The sequence below is a fragment of the Octodon degus genome, unplaced genomic scaffold, assembly GCF_000260255.1.
Source record: "Octodon degus isolate 3935 unplaced genomic scaffold, OctDeg1.0 scaffold00107, whole genome shotgun sequence".
In the NCBI taxonomy this organism is placed as follows: Eukaryota; Metazoa; Chordata; class Mammalia; order Rodentia; family Octodontidae; genus Octodon; species Octodon degus.
Genome location: NW_004524683.1, coordinates 2,551,473 through 2,572,271, shown reverse-complemented (window position 1 = coordinate 2,572,271; position 20,799 = coordinate 2,551,473). Strand labels below are relative to the sequence as shown.

Here is a 20,799-nt window from a genome sequence, read left to right as displayed (position 1 = left end):
AAAAAAAGAAAAAGAAAAAAAAAAAAAAAGAAAGAAAGGAAAGGAAGAAAATGACCATACTTCCAAAACTGTTATACAGATTTAATGCAATTCCAACCAAAATTCCAACAACATAGCTCAAGAGAATTAAAGAAAATCCTAAAATTCATTTGGAACCAGAAGAGACCTAGAATAGCAAAGGCAATTCTGGGCAATAAAGGCAAGGCAGGGAGCATCACAATCCCTGTCTGACTTGAAACTATACTACAAAGCTACTGTGATAAAAACAGCATGGTATGGGGGGGGGGAACAGACCCAAGGATCAACAGAACAGATTAGAAGATGTAGAAACAACTCCAGACATATTTAGCCACCTTATCTTTGACAAAGATATCAAAACCCTCACTGGAAAAAAAGCCTTTTTAAAAATAGTGCTAGAAAAACTGGCTTTTCACATGCTAAAGATTAGAATGAAACCATATGTTTCACAATGCACTACACTAAAATCAAAGTCCATCAAAGACTTTATTAAACAGAAACAGTAAATCTGCTGGAAAATAAAATAGGTAGAATTCTTGAAGACATCAATACAGGCAAATATTTTATGAAAGAAACCTCAACCACACATGAACTATCATAAATGATTAACAACTGGGAGTTTTATTTTATTAAAAAGCTTCTGCACAGCAAGAGAAGCCACTGCCATAGTGAAGAAACAACCCACACTGTGGGAAAAAAATGTTAGCAGCTGTTCTTCAGACAAAAGTATGAAGAACTCAAAAAAAAAAAAAAAAAAAAAATCAGACCCTCAAATTTAAAGTGCAAATCTAAAAATGGGCTTCTGAGATGTATTTCTCAGATAATGAAATACAAATGGCAAATAAATATATGAAAAAAATGTTTATTATCACTGGTCATTTAATAAAATGCAAATTAAAGTGCTGAGATTCCAGATTACCCCCAGAAAGAATGGCTATCATCTAGAAATCAATCAATAACAAATGCTGGCAGGGATGTAGGGAAAAAGAAATCCTCCACTGTTGGTGAGAGTGGACACTGGTGCAACCACTGTGGAAATCAGTATGGAGATTCCTCAATAAATTAGGACTAAAGGTTCCACTCAAACCAGCTATTTCTTTTCTCAGTATCCTCCCAAAAGAATTATAGACATCATACCACAGCAATCTACGGACACATGTTTACAGTGGCATAGTTTGCAATAGGGGAATCTTGAAAATAGCCCAAATGCCCATCAACTGGTAAATGAATTAAGAAAATGTGTTGTTTTTTTTTTTCCTATACAACAGAGTACTACTGTGCCATAAAGAAGGATACACTTGAAACACTTCTAAGGTAAATGGATGCACCTTAAGACCATACTCTTGGGCTGGAGAGATGGCTCAGTGGTCTAAAGCACCTACTTGGAACAAGCTTGGCAAAGCTCAGGGACCACGGTTCAATCCCCCAGCACCACATGCCAGCCAGCCGCGCCCCCTGGTGGGCTGAGCTGGCCACACACACACACAATAAATAAATGTTAAAAAAAAAGACCATACTCTTAAGTACAATAAATTGGACATATGTATAAATATTGCACTATATCACTGGTGTGAGAAACCAAAAATGTAAATAAGGACCAGAATGTACAAAAGGTAATGTGAAATGGAAAGAAAATGTCCAAATGGGGAGGGAAACAAGGGAGGCTTTTTGTTATTGTTTGTGTATAGGTGTCCCCCCAAAGCCTCATGCAGTCTTGGGGCAGCTTCTGGAGTTTGTGATGGATTACTGTGGGTGTGGATGCTGCACCTGCCCTGGGGCAGGTAATTTGCATTACAGTGTAAGGTAGGAAGAGAAGCTAGCTGCTTGAGCTGCTGCTACCCCTCCTTTGAGCTCTTGCTCTTTGCCACCGCCATGAAAGGTTGCTTTCTGCCATGTGCTACTCTGTGTTGGACCCAGATGAATATGGACAGAAACCTCCAGGAACTGTGAGCTAAATAAACCTTTCCTTCCTTCACTTTGAGTGTCGGGTATTTGTCCCAGCAATGAGAGAACAGTAACTAAGACACTTTTATAAACAGGGACACAAGATGAGGTTTAAAAATGGGTAGGGGAATGCAGGGGGAAAAAAAAGAAACAAACTGTATCATGTACAGATAAAAATTCTCTGTGGTGAATGTAATCATTACGTATATCTAAAATGTAACAATAAAATTTGATTGGAAAGAAAAAAATTTACTAGGGTGGGTCAGATAGCTCCAGCGGATTAAAGCGCCTGCTTAGGCAGACACATGGGGCCAGGGGTTCAATCCGGAGCATGCAGAGATGGTGATAAGAGACTGGGCATGGTTGCCCACACCTGTAATACCAGTGCTTGGAGTCTGAAAAACAAGAAGGATCACTACAAGTCCGATCTGTGTAGTGAGACCCTGTAGACCCTGTACTAAATACATGAAACAAATAAAATAAATTTACTGTGAATATATATTTCTTTTACAGTTAGAAAATGACAAATTTGCAGCTATCACATCACTGTATTTTCATATCAATCCAAAAATGTTCCAAAGACTAAGCACCTGCTTAGGCAAGCATAGGGACCAGGATTCTATCCCCAGTACAGCATGCTGTGCCAGCCCCACCTCTGGGGGTTGCTGAGCCAGCATGAGTCTGGGTGTGGTGGAGCACACCTGTAATCCCAGCACTGCGGAGGCTGAAAACAGGAGAATCACTACGTGTCTGAGCTGCATAGTGAGACTCTGTACCAAATACATAAATTAAATAAATAAATATTCCAAAGACTGATTTCTTATATCAAAATTATCAGTAGTAAGAGTAATGTTGATTTCCTTCAATAAACTGATTTCTTAAAAAGTATATTTGGTGAACCACATAAACACAACCTTAGAAGATACACTTACGTAAGAAGAGACTAAACAAACCAATGTAATATTCATTTATTCTTTGCCCTATGTCTTTCCAAGAGCAAACACATTTCACTCAAATTTCCTTTTCTCATTTCTTAACTGCAGTAAAAATTCATAGTGATACAAAAGTACAGGCCTGAAGGCGAAGGTTACTAAAAAAAATACTTCATATTAATGAAATGCTTCTATTTCTAAATATGAAAAAAAGACCCCCATAATATGCTAGCACGAACTGACAAACAAAAAGATCTTCATTTTGAGTGAGCAGATTTAACTTAAAGTGCACAAAGTCAGAATGAACAATTGCAAATGTGCATGGTTAGCAGAAATGAAAATTTAACTGCAAATTTACTTATAGGGCTACCTTCTCACTGCAATGTAATTTCCATATCATTGTCAGTACTGAGATATACTCAAATTGCTGAAAATACTTAGGTATTTTAGTTTGGTACAAATTTGTTTACCTTGAGAGTAAATAAAGGCAACAGATGTGTCTCTCCTCTGCCCCACACTCTTCACCCCTGCCACGCCCAGTAACGAGAAAGACAGCAGGTTCTAGTGTACAGTACCTTTCACTGAGCTTGGCTAATTTTTTTTTCCTCAACCTTAGGTTTACTGATCTTAGCACTTTCAATGCCATCCTAAAGCAAGTGAAACTACTTGCACAGATGCCTTTCCTAGTTCTTCTCTATTTCCTGTGATCATGCTCTACTTGCTTCCCACTGGTATTTACCACCACCACCCCCCTGCCAAAAAAAGGATAGCATTTAGAGCACGGTAAGGATGAAGTAGATACAACCAGTGTAATACAGTTCCAAACTCTATTTTAGAAAAACACCAAAGGAAGCCACATCCAAGATATCCCATCCAGCAACGAAATGATACTTGAGTTGGGATACCTTGAATTTAAAAAGAAATTTTAAGAAAAATGAAGTTTTTCTAGAAGTCATTCAAATTGCTGAAAATGACATGTTAAAAAGGATAGTTTATCTTAGTAATGCAAGTCATATGTACCATTGAATAAGCAACTCTGAATTAAATCTATGAAATTTAGTAATAGGAGTTTGTGTCTCATATTAAAGAGTACAAATCTAAAGGGCATTAATTTATGAATACAACTTTTAAAAAGCATAAAGACATGTACTTATAGTAGTATATTTTTGCTTAGAGAATTATTAAAGAGAATAAAAGAACCTAAGTTACTTTTCTCTCGTTGCTGGGACAAAAATACCTAACACCCAAAATGAAGGAAGGAAAGATTTATTGAGCTCACAGTTAGTGGAGGTTCCAGTCCATACTCAGTGGCTCCAAGACAGAGAGGCACGTGGCAGAGGGCAGCAGTTCACGGCAGTGAAAAACAGCAAGAACAAAGGGTGGAGTAGTGGTAACAGAGAGCATGTGTCTTTCCTCCTTATACTGCTTTCAGGCTATCTGTCGCAGGCTCGGTGTAGCACTCACCTCCATAATCCCAGCAGTACTCAGACCCATAATCCCAGCCTTGGATCGTGAATTAACCACAAACTCTAGAATAGCGTACTATGACTGCATGAGGCTTTGGGGGGAACATCCAGACACAAACCATAAAAGAACCTTTGAGTATTTTTGGTAATCTCACTTAAAATTGCTATTTAATTTAAAAAGCACCTTTAGAGACTAGTTGAAAGCTATCAATAATCAGGCACATTAAGTACATTCAAAATATTATTGAAAAAGTTGATTAAGTATAAATCTTTAAATCTTTAATTCATAAAACAAAGAGAACCTAAGCAACTAGGCTGAATGCTAGAAAATCCCATTAAAAACCTAACTTCATTTCTTTTTTCTTTTTTTTCCATCTGCTTGGTACAGGGTCTCACTATGCAGACTGGACCTGCAGAATGGACTCGCAGAGATGCTCCTGTTTTTAGCCTCCCCAGTGCTGGGATTACAGATGTGCACAACTATGCCCAGTCTCAGTTGCCAGCTCAGCATGCCAGGGTCAGGACTGGAGTGGCACATGATGCCAGGGTTGAACCCCAGTACCTGAGCTTGCCTAAGCAGGTGCTTTAGTTTGACTTTACTTCTTAATTACATGCACTCTAATGTACTCTAAAGAAAATTATTTACAAAAAAAGAAAATTATTTCTAGGAAACAAATGCCCAGCTCAAGCATCTAAATTTATTTCCAAATAAAAAAAACTATCCCTATCCCAGGTGTGTGTTTTGGGGGTAGAGATAAAAAAACAAACTAACTGAATTAAAATTTTAAAACTATAGTGAATTACCCTGAGTTACTTACTGACTCTTAACTGGTGATGTTTCAAGTTTCTTTTGCATGAGGCTAATTTGAACAATATGGAAAAGTTTGACCAATGAACCCTAACATGCTACCAATCCTTTCTTCTCTGCTTTCTGGGTGTGTCTTTCTTATTTTTAATTTCAGGTAAAAAAATCAAAGTCTATTCATTTTTATTGTCAATACTCTTTAAATATACTTCCACCCAATAACATATTACCAAATCCAGTGGTGAAGAAGATATGTGTCTTGGTTACTTTTCTCATTATTGAGACGAAATATCTGACATCCCAAGTTAAAGGAGGAAAGATTTATTTGACTCACAGTTTGTAGAGGTTTCAGTAAGGTAAGGAGCAGGCATGGCAGAGGGGCATCCCAGAAGAGAAACAGTTAACTGCAGGCAGAAGGCAGCAAGAAGCAAGGGATTTGCCTATACCCTGTCGAGGCTACCCACCCATAGGGCAGGTAGGAGTCATACCCAGCATGGGGCAGCCTTAATCCTACCATTGCAACATGAATCAATCCCAGCATCACATCCTTAATCCCAGCATCACAAACCCTAGATCCAGTCACCTCCAAAAAGTCCCATCTATGACCACATGAGACTTTGGGGGGGGGGGGACATCTAGTCACACGTCATAATAGTATGATAAAAGGCACAATATCTAAGAACGCAAAACAAAACAGAGGGATATAAAGGATCATTTTGTAGTGAAAAAAATATTTTCATATATAATATAGTTAGGATAGATATATACCTACTTTCTCTTAGTTCAATGAGAAGGTTTATACTAATATTGTTTAGACATGAAATCACGTCTACATCTTGTCTTCTGAATAACTACTATGAAGACAACAATATGCAATGTATTAATTATTGTAACTGTCATACCTGTTTTGAAACTGTCTCATTGCCATTTTATCTTTTTTCTCATTAAAATGAATAAAAGATAAAATAAGGTCATATACCAACCACTGTTAATCAGCTATTCTTGTTTTGAAAATCTGTAACATATGTACTGTTTTATGTTACCCTGCTTGTACCTTTGTTTCTGATTTTTGTACTTACTTTTTTTACTTTTCAAAATAAAATAAATTTATCTAAGTACAAAGTGATCATAATGTCAGGTGAAAGATGACATGAATCAACATACATAGAGACCGAACTAGCCCTGTAAATGGAAGTAGACAAGCATGCCTCTGGGACTTCCAAAGAAACATGGATTCAAAAGTTTGAGAAGTGGTGGGATTTGAGCTGGCCCTTAAGGCATGGTGGAGTTCACATAGGCAAGCAGGAAGGAAACATTCTAGATTGCAGCAACAAAACCTACAAGCAGAAGCAAGAAGGAAAAGGTAAGGTGTATGGTATACAGTTCAAAGAGCTTGTAATTCATCTGTTTTTCTACTTCTAATCCATGAGGTATGACATCCACAGTAGCAATAGGTAGCAGAAAAAATTTTCACAAGTTAGAGCCATGACACTAGAATTTGTTTAGGAAGGCAAGAATACAGTAAGAACTTGTAATATAACTAAATTTTTACATGTTAGGTGATAAAGGTGGCAGCAATGAGATGGAAAAACACTGATAAAAATATCTAAGTTCAAAAATGAATCCAATTTTTTATTGGATTTTCTTTTTTTTGTTGTTCAGGGTCTCACTACATAGCCCACATTAATAGTGATCCTCCTGATTTCTGCCTCTCAAGTGCTGGGATTATAGGCGCGTGCCACCATGCCCAGACTCCACTGCCGGCTCAGCGCACCCGAAGGCGGGGCTAGCGTGGCAGGCTGAGCCAGGTATTGAACCCTCGCCCCTGCGCTTACGTAAGCAAGCGCTTAGTCCGCTGAGCCATACCGCCGGCCCTGAATCTAATTATTTTTAACATGGTGAAGCTCATTTAAAACATAGTGACTTTGAAATGATAAACACCAAAGTAGTTAACTGATATATGGGAATGGCACTCAGAGGAACTGAAGTTTAATAAATATGTGGGAGTCCTCAGCATAGAACAACGTTAGAGGGAATATGGAACAGGAAAGAAGGAGACACACACATGCATACACAGCCAGGTGTGGTAGCACACATCTGTAATTTCAGCACTTGGGAGGCTAATGCAGGGGGACCACCGTGAGTTCAAGGTCAGCCTGCAATACACAACAAGACCCTGTCTCAAAAAAAAACAAAAAACCAAAACCAAACAAAAATCCCAACAATTAAGTCTTCCTTGCTTTGTACTGCCAGGTGTGGTGGTACACACCTACAAACTCATTAGTAGATCATGACATAAGGCCAGCCTGGGCTACATGAGCAGGTCCAAAGCTAGCCTACACTACACAGAATGAGATCTGTTAAAAAAAAAAAAGGAAAAGCAAATACAAGCACACATACATACACACAGTGCGCTCAGGTAGCGGAAGATTTAGAAGAGAATAACATTAGAAAGCAGTAACATACAGGAAGACCAATATATCTGGCCTTATAGCTTGCTGGCCACAGGGAAAAAAAAAATTAAAGAACAGAGAAATGGTTAAATAGCAGACTGTATAAGGTTGGTTAAAAACAAAACAAAAAAACAGGAACAGAAAAACTGGCAATACAATTAGGGAAAAATAGGGTGGTAACTAAAGAGACAGCCATGGCACAAGAGAGTTCTCTCCCAGACTCCTTCCCTCTCTCCATCATACACGGGTGAGGGTGAGGGTGAGGGTGAGGGTGAGGGTGGGGATGGGGGTGGGGGTGGGGGTGGAGGTGGGAGTGGAGGGTTGAGGCAGGGGCCTCATGCATGGTAGGCAAGTGTTCTACATCTCCAGTCCTTTTCTTATTTTTATTTTTGAGATGAGGTCTTGCTAAGTTGCTCAGGCACTGGCCTTAAGCTTCGGTTCCTCCTGCCTGAGTCTCCTGAGTGCCTGGAGTTACAGATGTACACCAACGCACAGGGCTCAATTATCTCTTCACATCACCTTTGAAGTGTTTGGCATTTTTATAACATGCCATAGAAAAGAAAACAAAGACAGTGGTTAAATAACTTACTTAGGATCACAAATCTAGGAACTGGCAAAGCCAAGAACTCAGTTTTTTGATATGAACCTCTATGCAGTCTGAAGAAAGGCCCTTATAAAGCCCTAAAACAATTGTTACTAGTCAGAAGAAACATATTAATAAGACTGTACATAGGCAGTTTAAGATAGAAGAAAATGTGAGACTACCTTCTTCTACAATAAAAAAGCTCAAACCATAAACATCTGAGATAAAATAGTCTTTCACAAGATTTTGGAACTGGGTTGTATTGGGTCTATTTTTAAAAAACAGAATTTGATAAACGAGTACTGTATCTTATTTTCCAGCAGTCATTTGATGAAATAAAATTTAAAGACCTCTTTAAGAAAAAAATCTTGATCCAGGCCTCATGGCGATATCAGTAATCCCAGCCCTTGGGAGGCTGAGGCAAGAGGATCAGCCTGAGTTCGAGGACAACCTGGGCTATCTAGTGAGTTCAAGGTCAGCCTAAACCAAATATCAAGAATCTGTTTCAAAAAATCCAAACTCTAAAACTAAAAACAAAATACAAAAGAAAAGAAAAAATTTTGAAGATTTTCAAACTGAGGTCATGCAGACAAAGATGAGAAATGAAAATTTAGAAATTATGTAGAAGCTATTCTACTTTAAGTAAAATAAGGTGAAATATACAAATACAAAGCTAAAAGGTTGGCCAGTGGGGTGATCATGGTTAGCATACACAAGATCCTGGTAGCTAAATGCCAGCACCAAACAAAAAAGTAAACAAGCAACAACAACAACAAAAAAGAATAAACCAACAAAAACCCTCAAGTCTTTTGGTTTTAAAAGTTTGGCTTCTGTGTTTGAGTTCACATAATTATTTGTGAATTTATTAATATAGAGAAAAGCAACAGCATCTCCATTAGAAAGTGGGGCCAAAAGAGGCAGCAAAGGGTGCTTTCTTCAATTCTGCCATTTAACAACTGTAATAAAATAGCCTCTGCCAGAGAGATCAGATATTATGTATTTCTGAAATCATATGTTTTAATTTTAAAATTACTCATTTTATACTTTGCCTATGTCTCATCATCAATGGGTAATTCAATAAGCAAAGAAGTTAACTTATAAATCATTGCCATTTTTGATAAGATGTTAATATGCTTCAAAGGACTGAAAATCATCACAAAAATGAAAGATTTTTAATTCCTTATACATGTCAAGTATTATCACTCTTAGCTTAATACCTTAATTGACAACACAAAGATACTTATATTGGAATAAAATGAATAATTAAATCTATTAACCAAAGCTTTAATTAACCTGTTACTTTTCAATGAATTTAGTGTTAACAAACATTACTTGAGCTTTACCAAGCATGATCAAATATGCCTCATGTATACAGGACCCTCTACATAAAAATTCAATAATTTAGACTTCCTTATGCCAACAATGTATTTTGGATTTCATAAAATTTAAGGTTAAATATCTATCTATCTAATTATATCTTTCTGTCACTACAAAGAATAAGAGGTATATCACAGAAATTCTGACTGGCAACAAAACTTTTTAATTATATGAAACCAAATATTAGAAGATAACACATTTAGACTGAAAAGAACAATGGAAATTTTAGTGGTCTTTAGCAGCTATTTAAATTCCCATCTTCAAAAAATGCAGTGGGGAAAAACCAACAGGTAGATGTACTCAAATAGCAAAGTACTAGAACCTAGGTAGCTAGTAGCTTGTCTTGGAGACAGGGCCTCGCTGTGTAGTTCAGGCTGGCCTTGAACTTGCTATGTAGTCCAAGCTATTAAACTCTCAGCAATCATCCTGCCTCAGCCTCCCAACCACTGGGATTACAGGTATGCATCACCACATCTGAAAAAAATATGTACTTTAAAATAGAAACTGGCTAAATTTAGCAGCTAAGACTGTATCAGTAATTATATATCTATTTCTTCACAAGGAGAATATTTTGTAGATTTTATTTTCCATTCTCAAATTATTTTTAGCAATAACTGCTTAAAGTCAATGATTCTTTTGTATTTCTTAAAATGCTTAAAAACTGCACAAAAATAAATTAGGCAACCTCCCTATCACACTTCTCACTACAGTGGGGGAAAAAACCACTGTATTTATGAGTTACTGAGAAACCAAGATAACTTTGTCTTAATGAGGTTTAATTCATTTTCACCTATGTATTGTGTTAAATAGTTTGCTTTTACAAATAGAAAAGATAATGAAACTTCTGTTTGGGAAATGATACAACATAGGATATTTCAAACACTGAAAACACTGGAAATTGGGTAGAGAAATATATTGGTGATGATCTCTTGACTTTTGCATTGCTTTTAGGAAAATTTCTTTTTTTTCTTTCTTTTTTTTTTTTGCAGAACCGGGGTTTGAACTCAGGCCCTTGCGCTTGCCAGGGAAGCGCTTATTCTACTGAGCCATCTCCCTGGCCCCTAGGAAAATTTCAGTACATGAAATAAATGCACTTATCAGTTATCAATTATCAAAAAGAAGCCTCTCGGCTTCTCCAGCTCTACAGTAAATCATTTTCCCACCCTAGCATAATATACCTGACAGACAATATTTAATGAACATACTACATCAAAATAAAAGAATGGGTCAAACATATCAGACCTTTTGGCAATTTAAAACTTAGTACAAGCAGGGATATCCAACATACAAATAATACAATAAATATCCATCTATGCTCTCTTTCTGATAGCTCCTACTAGTGCTTCTACATCCAATCTCCTATTATGGGCTGGTGTAGCATTCAAGAAAAGGTAACAAATAACATGGCCACATGCATAGCTAACTGCTTAAAATAAAACACTACCCAATTTCCAATGTTTCCAATGTTTGAAATATCCCATGTTGTATCATTTCCCAAACAGAAGTTTCATTACCTTTTCTACTTGTAAAATCAAACTGTGTAACACAATATATAAGTGAAAATGAATTAAACCTCATTAAGACAAAGTTATCTTGGTTTCTCAGTAACTCATAAAGCATCATTTTAAATTATTCTGTGTCATCTCCCACCTTATCATAATATAAAAAACAGTTTTGGGGAAACCCACTTTCTGGGCCTCCTCCTATCCCTTTCAGACAGCTTTCTTTCTTTCAACAAATTCTTCCACTGTTAAAGAAAAAAAAAAAAAAAAAGAAAGAAAGAAATACTCTGAAAAGATTAGGTCTCATAGCTAACAAAATCTCACATGCATGAAAAAGCAAATTGGTTTTTCATGATGATGATGATAAAATGATCTCATTTCATTTTAGTGGCATAATATTCACATCAAAAGTCATTCAAAGTTAACTTCAATAATATAGTATGCAAATAAATTTCATTTAAAAATTACTTTCAAATCTAGAAATCTATGCTGTAAAATACTGCTTTCTCATTGTATTGTAAGCTCTTAGGCCAAAATTCAAAGCAAATATGATCTTGTTAAAAAAGATAGACATTCATATCATACAAATGAGATATTTCCTAGATCTAATACTATATCCACCAAACAATGATCCTATATATTTAAAACAAATATTCCTAAATCAGAAATGGAATAGTAGTACATTTGAAATCTCACTTACCTGAATCTCACTTGTCCTCTCTTTAACAGTATCTTCCTTCTCCTTAAGGTCTTTTTCCACATTATTCTTTTCCCTAGAAGACCAGCAAACAATGCAAGAATATTTGAGAACATCAGCTACAGCTGGTATCGTTATCCATCCTCCTAATCCTGAATCGCTTTTTAAATACATAGTGAAACATTCAATAATTAAATGAAGGGCAGATATTTCTACCCTCTTTTAATTATTTATGGAATAGAAATCAATACAGACTTTGTAAAAAAAAATTGCTTCCTCACTAATATGTGGTGAAAAGAGAATAGATTAAAAAAGGAAGAAGAGAAAAATAATCAATGAAACACTCAGGTTTCACTGATCTCACTGTTGCTATGGAAATACTGTCCAATGAAAACTGCTGGTGAAGAAAAGGAGGGGTTGCATCAGCTCTCTAAGCTTAACTCTTAAATATCACTGTCAAATTAAATGAAAATTGCTAATAGAAACAGTGAACAATATTAAGGAAAAAGCCACTTATTGAAGTGTTAACTTTTCTTTAAGTCACCACTGCACATCAATATTAGAATGGAACAACACAGAGAAAACGGAAAAGATTGTTAGCACTGGTAATTTTTCTATCAAATACTAAACGTACTCACAAAAGCTATTTTGAGATCACCTACTAACACAACTAATCAAATATGTAAAATATATACATTTATAAAAAGGACTCATAGTAGCATTTATTTCTTCTCAAATTAAACACATGGGGTTCTACTTTTATTTTGAAATACCATTATCTAATTTCTTACATGCTTTGATAACAGCAGGCTTCCTATGAATGAATCTCTACCTTAGATTCAGAATTCAAAATAAAGATATTTCTTTTTATATAAGAAATTTAAATGCCTGTGTTTACAAAAAATCTGCACACCCCCCCAACAACACACACAGCTCCCACTCCTTTTTTTTTCCTACAAAAAGAAAGAAAAGTCCATAAAATCCTGTATGGGGGAGGGGGATTTTAAAAGATAACATGGAGAGAGAAGGATAGCATTTAAGAAGTCCTCCAACTGGTATTGCAGAGTTTCTCCTTAAAGCTTCATTACTATATTTCAGTCTCTAACGTAGATATAAATCAAATGTTATGCTCAGCCTCCTTTTAGCTCTAGCACAAAGGAAAGCGAGACAAATACACAAAAAGGAGAGACTTAAGGGGTAAACTGCATGCTTCGTATTTTTCACTCTTTTAAGTGATATTTTAAATGTAGACAAAAATCAACTGTTTCGGCTATGTAGGCACAACGATCTTAAGATTCATATAGAAGGGGGAAAAAGCACATAAAAAGAGCTATTTGTATACTGTTACTTTTAAAGGCTTGAGATGGCCAAGGAGCTCACTAACCGTTTGTCAGATGGGTTGCAATGTGGGTCGCGATGTCTCGGAGATTTTAAACAGTCCCTTACCATACGAATCATTGCTGCAATCCTTCCATCTCTCAATTACTTATTATGCAAAATTCATCCCCCACCTCAACCCTTATCAAATTAGATAAAATTGAAAAACAGAAAAACACAAGGGAAAAAATATTAAAATACCACACAAATTCTGCAAGCTCAATCTTGGAAATTTTTTCTTTTCTCTATGTGAGCAGATGAATGTTTTCAGTGCTGCTGCAGTCTATCAGAAATAAGTCACATGAAAATCTAGCCCCCTCCCTCTAACCCAAACCCTCAGAGGCTTTCCACACAAGGTCAATGTCATTTCAGCTCCATTTCAGACAGAAGACAGAAAGGACAAAAAACATGCCACAGTGTCGCATATCAGCACTGCACACCAGTGTGGGTGTGTGTGTTTTAGTTCTTCCTGCTCTGCTGCTAGCTCCTGTCCCAAATGTGTGTGCTCAGAAAACCCAGAATACATGGGGCTGCCTGAAGGCAGTGAGCTGACTTAAAGTAGCCACAGCAGAATGGCAGAGCACAGGAAGGCAGCCTGCTTGAGGAGAAAGGTCCATCAGCTCTCACCAGTAAACACTGTCCATGTCTGAGTAAAATGGAGGAAGCCTTGAAATTCTTTTCATAATTTAAGGGAGGGGAAGGGTTAGCAGCAGTGAAGTCTCCAAATGTACCCTGAAGCCCACTCCCAACTGAAAAAACTACGGGAGTCTTTAGGCATTCAGTATTAATTCTTCCTAATACAGAGATCAATGAAATTTGACTTTCAATTCAGGCTTATCTAATAAAATTTTGGTCTTATAATTACTTCTATAATTAAAACAAAGGACTATATTGCTAAAAAGAAAACAAAAAAACAAATGTGTCATTGTTTACAAAAGACATGTGCTGTATTTCAGATACAAAATAATTTTCTTTTAGACTTATAGTTCCAAAGATGCCAAACGGCTATTCTGTTGTCTTGTAATGGCTCTTAACTTCTGTAACTATCCTCTCATTTCAGGCAAGGAAACATACCTACATATAAATTTAGCTACACAAAAGATACCTACCCATATTTCTTAGATTCTCCCCTTTTAAAAACGTGTTTTCCAAAGGAGATGTTTGCATAACCAATATAAAGCATTTTGCATAACATCAATGATTTAAAGCTTAATTCTCTTTTCAAGGATCTGTGCCAAATAAAAAATAGTATTTATATGTAACTTTCCAAGGAGCACACCAATATATGCAGGTATGAAAGATGTAAGAGGGCCGGGGATATAATAAGCGCTTGCCTGTCAAGTGCAAGGGCCTGAGTTCAATCCCTGGTTCTGCCAAAAAAAAAAAAAAAAAAAAAAAAAAAAAAAAAATTTTACAAAAGACCATCTGAGGTAAAATGGAAAAATTCTTCATTCAAAAAATTACAATTGAGCTGGGTATGGCAGTGTATGCCAGTGTCCCAGCTACTTACATTTAAGGCCAACCTCAGCAATTTACAAGACCTTGACTTAAAATAAAAAGGATTGGGGATATAGCTAAATGGTAGGACTCATGTTTATCATGAGTGAGGCCCAGATTTTTCAAAAGTTGACAGGCCAGATTGTATGTAACCCAGTATCTGAACTACCAAAAGGCAAGGCCTAAGTTTTCAGAAACCTAAGGTTAATAGCAAATCTAGTATGAAGTAGTCAGAAGCTATTGACAAGGACAGTCAGGCTGAGGATCCGAGGCCACACAATTCATTTCCATTTTCCCAGGCTCTGTTTACGGGGAGAAGGAAGTGAGCCACATGTCTTAATTTTGATACAATTCCAGGATTATTGTGGAGAAAGAGTTAAGTCACCTTCAAAGTCCTCCACAGATACAGTCTTTCGTCTTTTTCCTGAACACAAGCCCAGTTGTTCTCTAACCAGAAAACAGTACAAATTAGAAACACCTGTAAACCAAAGAGCTGTAAGAACTTTATTTTTCAGTCTTGAGGCTTATTTATAAAAATCCTTTTGGTGCACATTTAACCCTAAGAATGTTCTTACTATTACATGCTTTACTACCAATTTCTTATCAGAAACAAAAAAAAAAAAGCATGTTAAAAGCATGTTATTGGGCTGGAGAGATGGCTCAGTGGTCTAAAGCACCTACTTGGAACAAGCTTGGCAAAGCACAGGGACCCGCGGTTCAATCCCCCAGCACCACATGCCAGCCAGCCCCGCCCCCTGGTGGGCTGAGCTGGCCACACAGACACACACACACAGACACACAATAAATAAATATAAATAAAAAAAAAATTTAAAAAAGAAAAAAAAAAGCATGTTATTTATTCTCATTTTGTAGTCTTCAGATGGCATTTGGGTCTTTCAGAGAGCAAGAAAATGAGCAAAAAAAAAAAAAAAAAAAAGTAGAGACCTGGATTCCAATCTCATTCCACTATCAAACAGTTTTTCTGACTCTATGCCACTTAATTTTTCAGAGCCCTCATCTTAGTTTTCATACATAAATGCTAACATCTCTATAATCTTAGGCTTGGAAGGAGAAATGTACAAAATGCCACGTAATTAGGAAAATAAGGCTTTAAGTTCTAATACTAATCTTACTTAGAATTTTAAATAATGGGGTAATTTTCAAATTTGTAAAAAGGACAGTTATAATAAAGCTGAGAAAGCAATCTCATACAGCTGTAGAATATATAATATAATCACTAATACTCATTGCCTCGAAATATTACCTGAGGATTAAGGATCTAGTTTAGTGGCGCAAGCACCTGGCTGCCAAGTGCAAGGTCCTGAGTTTGATTTCTGGTACCAAAATAAAATAAAATCTTATCTAAATATTCAAAATTATCTAACTATTCTCTACCTTTGAAAATTCAATATATGGTTTCCATGTATAGGATCTGAAGAAAAACAACCCAAAATTTAAAGGCTATCACATATCACAGATCATCTTAAGTCACTGTGGAAATAGCTATTGGTCTTCTTCTTCAGAAGGGGACTTCAGAAGTTCAATAGCCCAGCATTTCTTCAGGTCACAACTCTTCTTTCTCTCTCACTTCCTATTTTCTTCCCACACCATTTAAATAGAAGATATCATCTTTTTGTTGACTCTCTAAGCAAGAACTGGAGAATGGCTCCTGATCCAGTCTGACATAAAAGCATCCACCTCACAATTATTATTATTCTTACTTTTTTTTTTTTTTTTGGTGGAACTGGGGATTGAACTCAGGCCCTTGCACTTGCCAGGCAAGCACTTATTCTACTGAGCCACATCCCCAGCCCCCATCTCACAATTAAAACAATTGATTTAAATATAGAGTTGTGACCAAGTCTATCTAATATGACTTTATTTGAAACTAAATAAAAAGTTAAATAGTAATAAACTCTTTAGTAAGCTCTAGTCTTCTCATCTACCAACTGAACATTACAAAGCAGATGTGGACTTAATATGAAACATGAAAGAAAATATACTACAGAACCAAAACCAAAGGTACCCTATGCAACTTGAAAACCTTTGTACTGATTCAAAAATATTGAATTATTACTGTGCTTTACATTAGGGATACATAAAACAGTGGGATAGTTATTTACCATTAAGATGCTTTGAAAGCACAGCATGGTTGCAACATCCTGCAATCCCACCACTCTGGGAAGCTGAGAAAAAAGAAATGTGAAGAACCAGAAGTTCAAAGGTCAGCAGGGACATACCTTAGCAACTTAGCAAAAACCTTGTCTCAAAATGAAACTGGGGCTGGGAATGAAGCAAATGCCCTAGGTTCATGCCAATACTAATCAAAACAAAACACATGGTCTCAATTCAGTGTGTGCATACATATATCTGATGTGCAGTATTGGAGAAAAGAACATACACAGATAATTACACTGTAATGTCCTGGGTGTTGCTGGAACACAAAGGATGGGAACCTGACTCCTAGAGAGGGACAGAAGTTTCCTTGGTTTCAGTGTAGACAGGAAGATTAATTACCAAATAAACTGTGGTATGTATATCAACAGTAACTCTTCTGACAATTTTTTTTAATTTTAATTTTATTGAGAAACAAATACAAATGAGACATTTTCAAAGCTCATTAATAGGACAGTTGCAATAATCAATACATTGTACATCGTTATCTTCTTAGTGGTTATCTATAATACAAGAAGCAGACAGGATATTCTGTCCAAACACTATTAGTACACCTCTTTCTTCTCATTGAATTAAGTGAAAGTAGTTATATATCTATCCTATTTTGTATATATAAATACAAAATGATCTTTCCTTTGTTTCCCCTTTTTTTTTGTTTAGTTCTGTCAGAGGTGGATATTCTATTGGCATCTAAATACTATAGGTGTTTGAATTCAGCAAAACAATCCAACACTGTCTAGAAGTCTATAATATTAGTGGGTTATCCTCAGAAATTATTGACTTGAGCCTTTTACAGCTCATCATACTAATATGGCTTTACTTTATATACCTTGTTTTTATACTTTTCTGCTGGATGGTTAAGACCAAGATAAAGCAAGACCCATATAACAAGAAATGGAACTTTTGTATCTGATAAGGTCAGTCAAGTACCCTCCGGATTTATCCTGCAGCCCTGTACCGCACTTTGTAGATCCTTTGTCAGTATCAACCATGAGGATGAGTCACAGCCATTGCTTGACCAATGTGCTCTCTGTGAAAGCCTGAGAGAATGTTTTTTCTCTCCATGTGACTCTCCCCAGGCACACTATACATCATCGATCACGTTCCCCTGTGGCTCCATAATCTCCTTGATCAGAAAATTTGGAGCACAGCTGAGTTACTTGATGTTACAGTACAGGTTCTCCTATGTCCTGAGTCTTCACTGACCTTGAAAGGCTATGGTCAAAATGTTGGCTGACCTTGCAGCCCTTCCTTTTCTCCAATTCTGATCTGCTAAGTTAGGCTGTTAACCCTCCAGAAGAGAAGCTTATTATTAAGCTGCAAGATATGCAGTTTGGTTTACCCTAATTGTCTAAATATCAAACATCTTTGACATATCATGGAACAGGTATTTTCCATCAAATATTGATATTGTGAACTTTAAGTCCTTACAGAATATGAAGGATAAATAATTTTTAAAAACTAGAAAAAAGGGACCCTGCCCCTTAGTTCAATTGTTTAAGTGGCTGCTTCAACAAAGCAGTCAGCCTCAAGTTGCTGCAGTTCGATCCCCACAACTCCTGCCAGCCAAACATGCCCTGAAGGCATTCTGAGCCAGCCCCGCCCCCCCAAAAAAACTAGAAAAAAGCATTTATATATTTTAACAAAGAAATTTAGAAATCTAACCATATACAGATTTGTAACAGGACAGACCTGTGACCTTTTCTTTTCTTTTTTTTTTTTAAATTCTTGTGCTGACAATGGTTTGTGAAGAAAGTAAGACTTCAGCTAAGCTGTGAAGGAAAGAATTGTGAGGTAGGAAAATGCAAATTCCTGCCAATAGAGGAAAACAAAGAAATGTCAGCAAAATAGCAAACTAGGAAGATTTTTTTTTTAAATAAAAATAAAAAGCTAAAGATAGCTTTTTTGTCAGACTCTGCCTAGCAAGTGCAAGATCCTGAGTTCAATTCCCAGTAGGAAAAAAAGAACAAGAAGATGGTGACTAAGAGGAAAATTCCCCAAAATTGACAAATCTACTTCAAATAGGATAAACATTGGGAACCACACTAAAAAAATGCTGAAAGACAAAGATAAAGCAAGAGAGAAGCACTTGTCAACATCAAGATCATCAGTATATTTCTCAGGATTATCAGTGGGATCCTCTGCAGAAAACCAGAAGGCATTAAGACGTGATATATTTATGGTACTAAACAGGAAAAAAAGTGTCAATTGAAATATCTGTACCTAAAAAAGATGTCCTTCAAAAACCGAAAATTAATATGTTCCCAGATAAAGCTGTAGGAATTCATTACTATTAGGTCTGTCTGTCTGAAATGCTAATGGTAGTTCTTTAGGTCGAAATGAAAGGATGTTAGGGGCCAGCGAGATAGCTCAGCAGTCTAAAGTGCCTGCTTAGGCAGGCATGGGACAGCTGTTTCATCACGGGTACCACATGCTGTGCCAGCCCCACCCTTGGGGCCAGCTGAGCTGGCCAAAAAAGATGTTAGACAATAAACTTAAAGCTTAAAGCCATAGGAAGATAAAGACTTCAAGTCAATGCAAATACACAGGCAAACATAAGAACCAATGGTACTATAAATCTGTCCACTTTTTACTTTCTACAGGACTTAAAGGATAAATGTGCTGAGGATATAGCCCAGCAGCAAAGTGGAAAGTGTGAGGTGGTGAGTTCCATTTCCAGTACCAAAAAAAGGACAAATGCACAAAAAATAATTATAAACCTATATTAGCAGATACACCATGAATAAAATTGTAATTTGTGACATCAATAACCTAAAAGGGGGAGGACAGAGCTCTACAGGACCAGAATTTTATGACAAAAATTAACATCCATCCCAATTCAATTATTTATTTGGGCTATCCTAACTTTCTATGATAGCCCACGCTGTTTGCCAGACACAACACGTACTTTCTGTGCTCTCTCCTTTTTCCGTTTACTCAGTCTATGCTTGATCTGCAAAGCCAGTTCCTCTTTCACTTCATTATTGCTCTTTTGAATAAATCTGCCAGTTATTTTTTATAAAAAAATTTTATGATTACAAAAAATTCTGGAGACTGACATTGATGACAATTACACAATAAAGTGATTCAAATTAATGTTACTTCAAATGTGCACTTAAATAGTTCAAATGGTAAATTTTATTTTACCTATATTTTACCATAATAAAACTTCTGAAAAAGGCCCATAAGTGGACGAATTCTACACAGATAAATTCATTTGGGGTGAAGAGTTCATGTGCAGTAAATGAAGCTGAAATAATAAAGATAAGATTATAAAAGAATTTCAGCATTAGATAAAACCATGTAGGCATTCAACAAAGGAAACGCTAACTCTCTACACATTTCTGAGCCATGCTGGGTTTTGTGGTTTTTTTCAACTCTGAAAGGAAATAGCAACACAGTTCTTTCTCTTCTGGCTTGACCAGGAAAAGAGAAGGCAGAAGCTCTTGCTGTTCCGAAAGCTGATGACAGCTATTATGAAATGCAATACCCTGATCGCTTATTTGGGGAACTGTCAGGAGCCTTGAACTAGGTTAGAGTAATAATTACCCACAACTGATGATGAAGTCTGAGCTTTTCATTTAAATAAGCCTGAAAGTTAAGACAGCTTGTTTGTTCTAAAAATTTACTAAGTTGATAATAATTAAAATTTGAGGACAAAGGGCTGGGGAGATAGATAGCTCAGTGGCATAAGCACCTTCCTGGCAAGCACAAGATCCTGAGTTCGACCCCCAGAACCAAAAAACAGTTAATTTAAAAAAAAAGTTGGGCAGGTGAGACAGCTCAGTGGACTAAGCACTTGCTTAGGCAAGCGCAGGGACCAGGGTTTAATCCCTGACACCACATGCTGTGCCGGCTCCACCCCTGGGGGGGCACACTGAGGCAGACACTGACTGAATCCTGGCATGGTGGCACACACCTGTAATCACAGTGCTGGGGAAGCTGAAAATAGGAGGATCACTACAAGTCTGAA

General features: G+C 36.6%; 1 protein-coding gene across 3 annotated transcripts in view; it reads right to left on the bottom strand.

Moving 5' to 3' along the window:
- The window catches only part of Eps15 (epidermal growth factor receptor pathway substrate 15), a 187,753-nt gene that overhangs the window by 61,876 nt on the left and 105,078 nt on the right, over positions 1-20,799 (bottom strand). For all 3 annotated transcript variants that reach the window (XM_004639135.2, XM_023724226.1, XM_023724227.1), the window contains exon 13: positions 11,781-11,853. In XM_004639135.2, the coding sequence (XP_004639192.2) occupies positions 11,781-11,853 (73 nt within the window). The remainder of the gene's footprint in view (positions 1-11,780; positions 11,854-20,799) is intronic.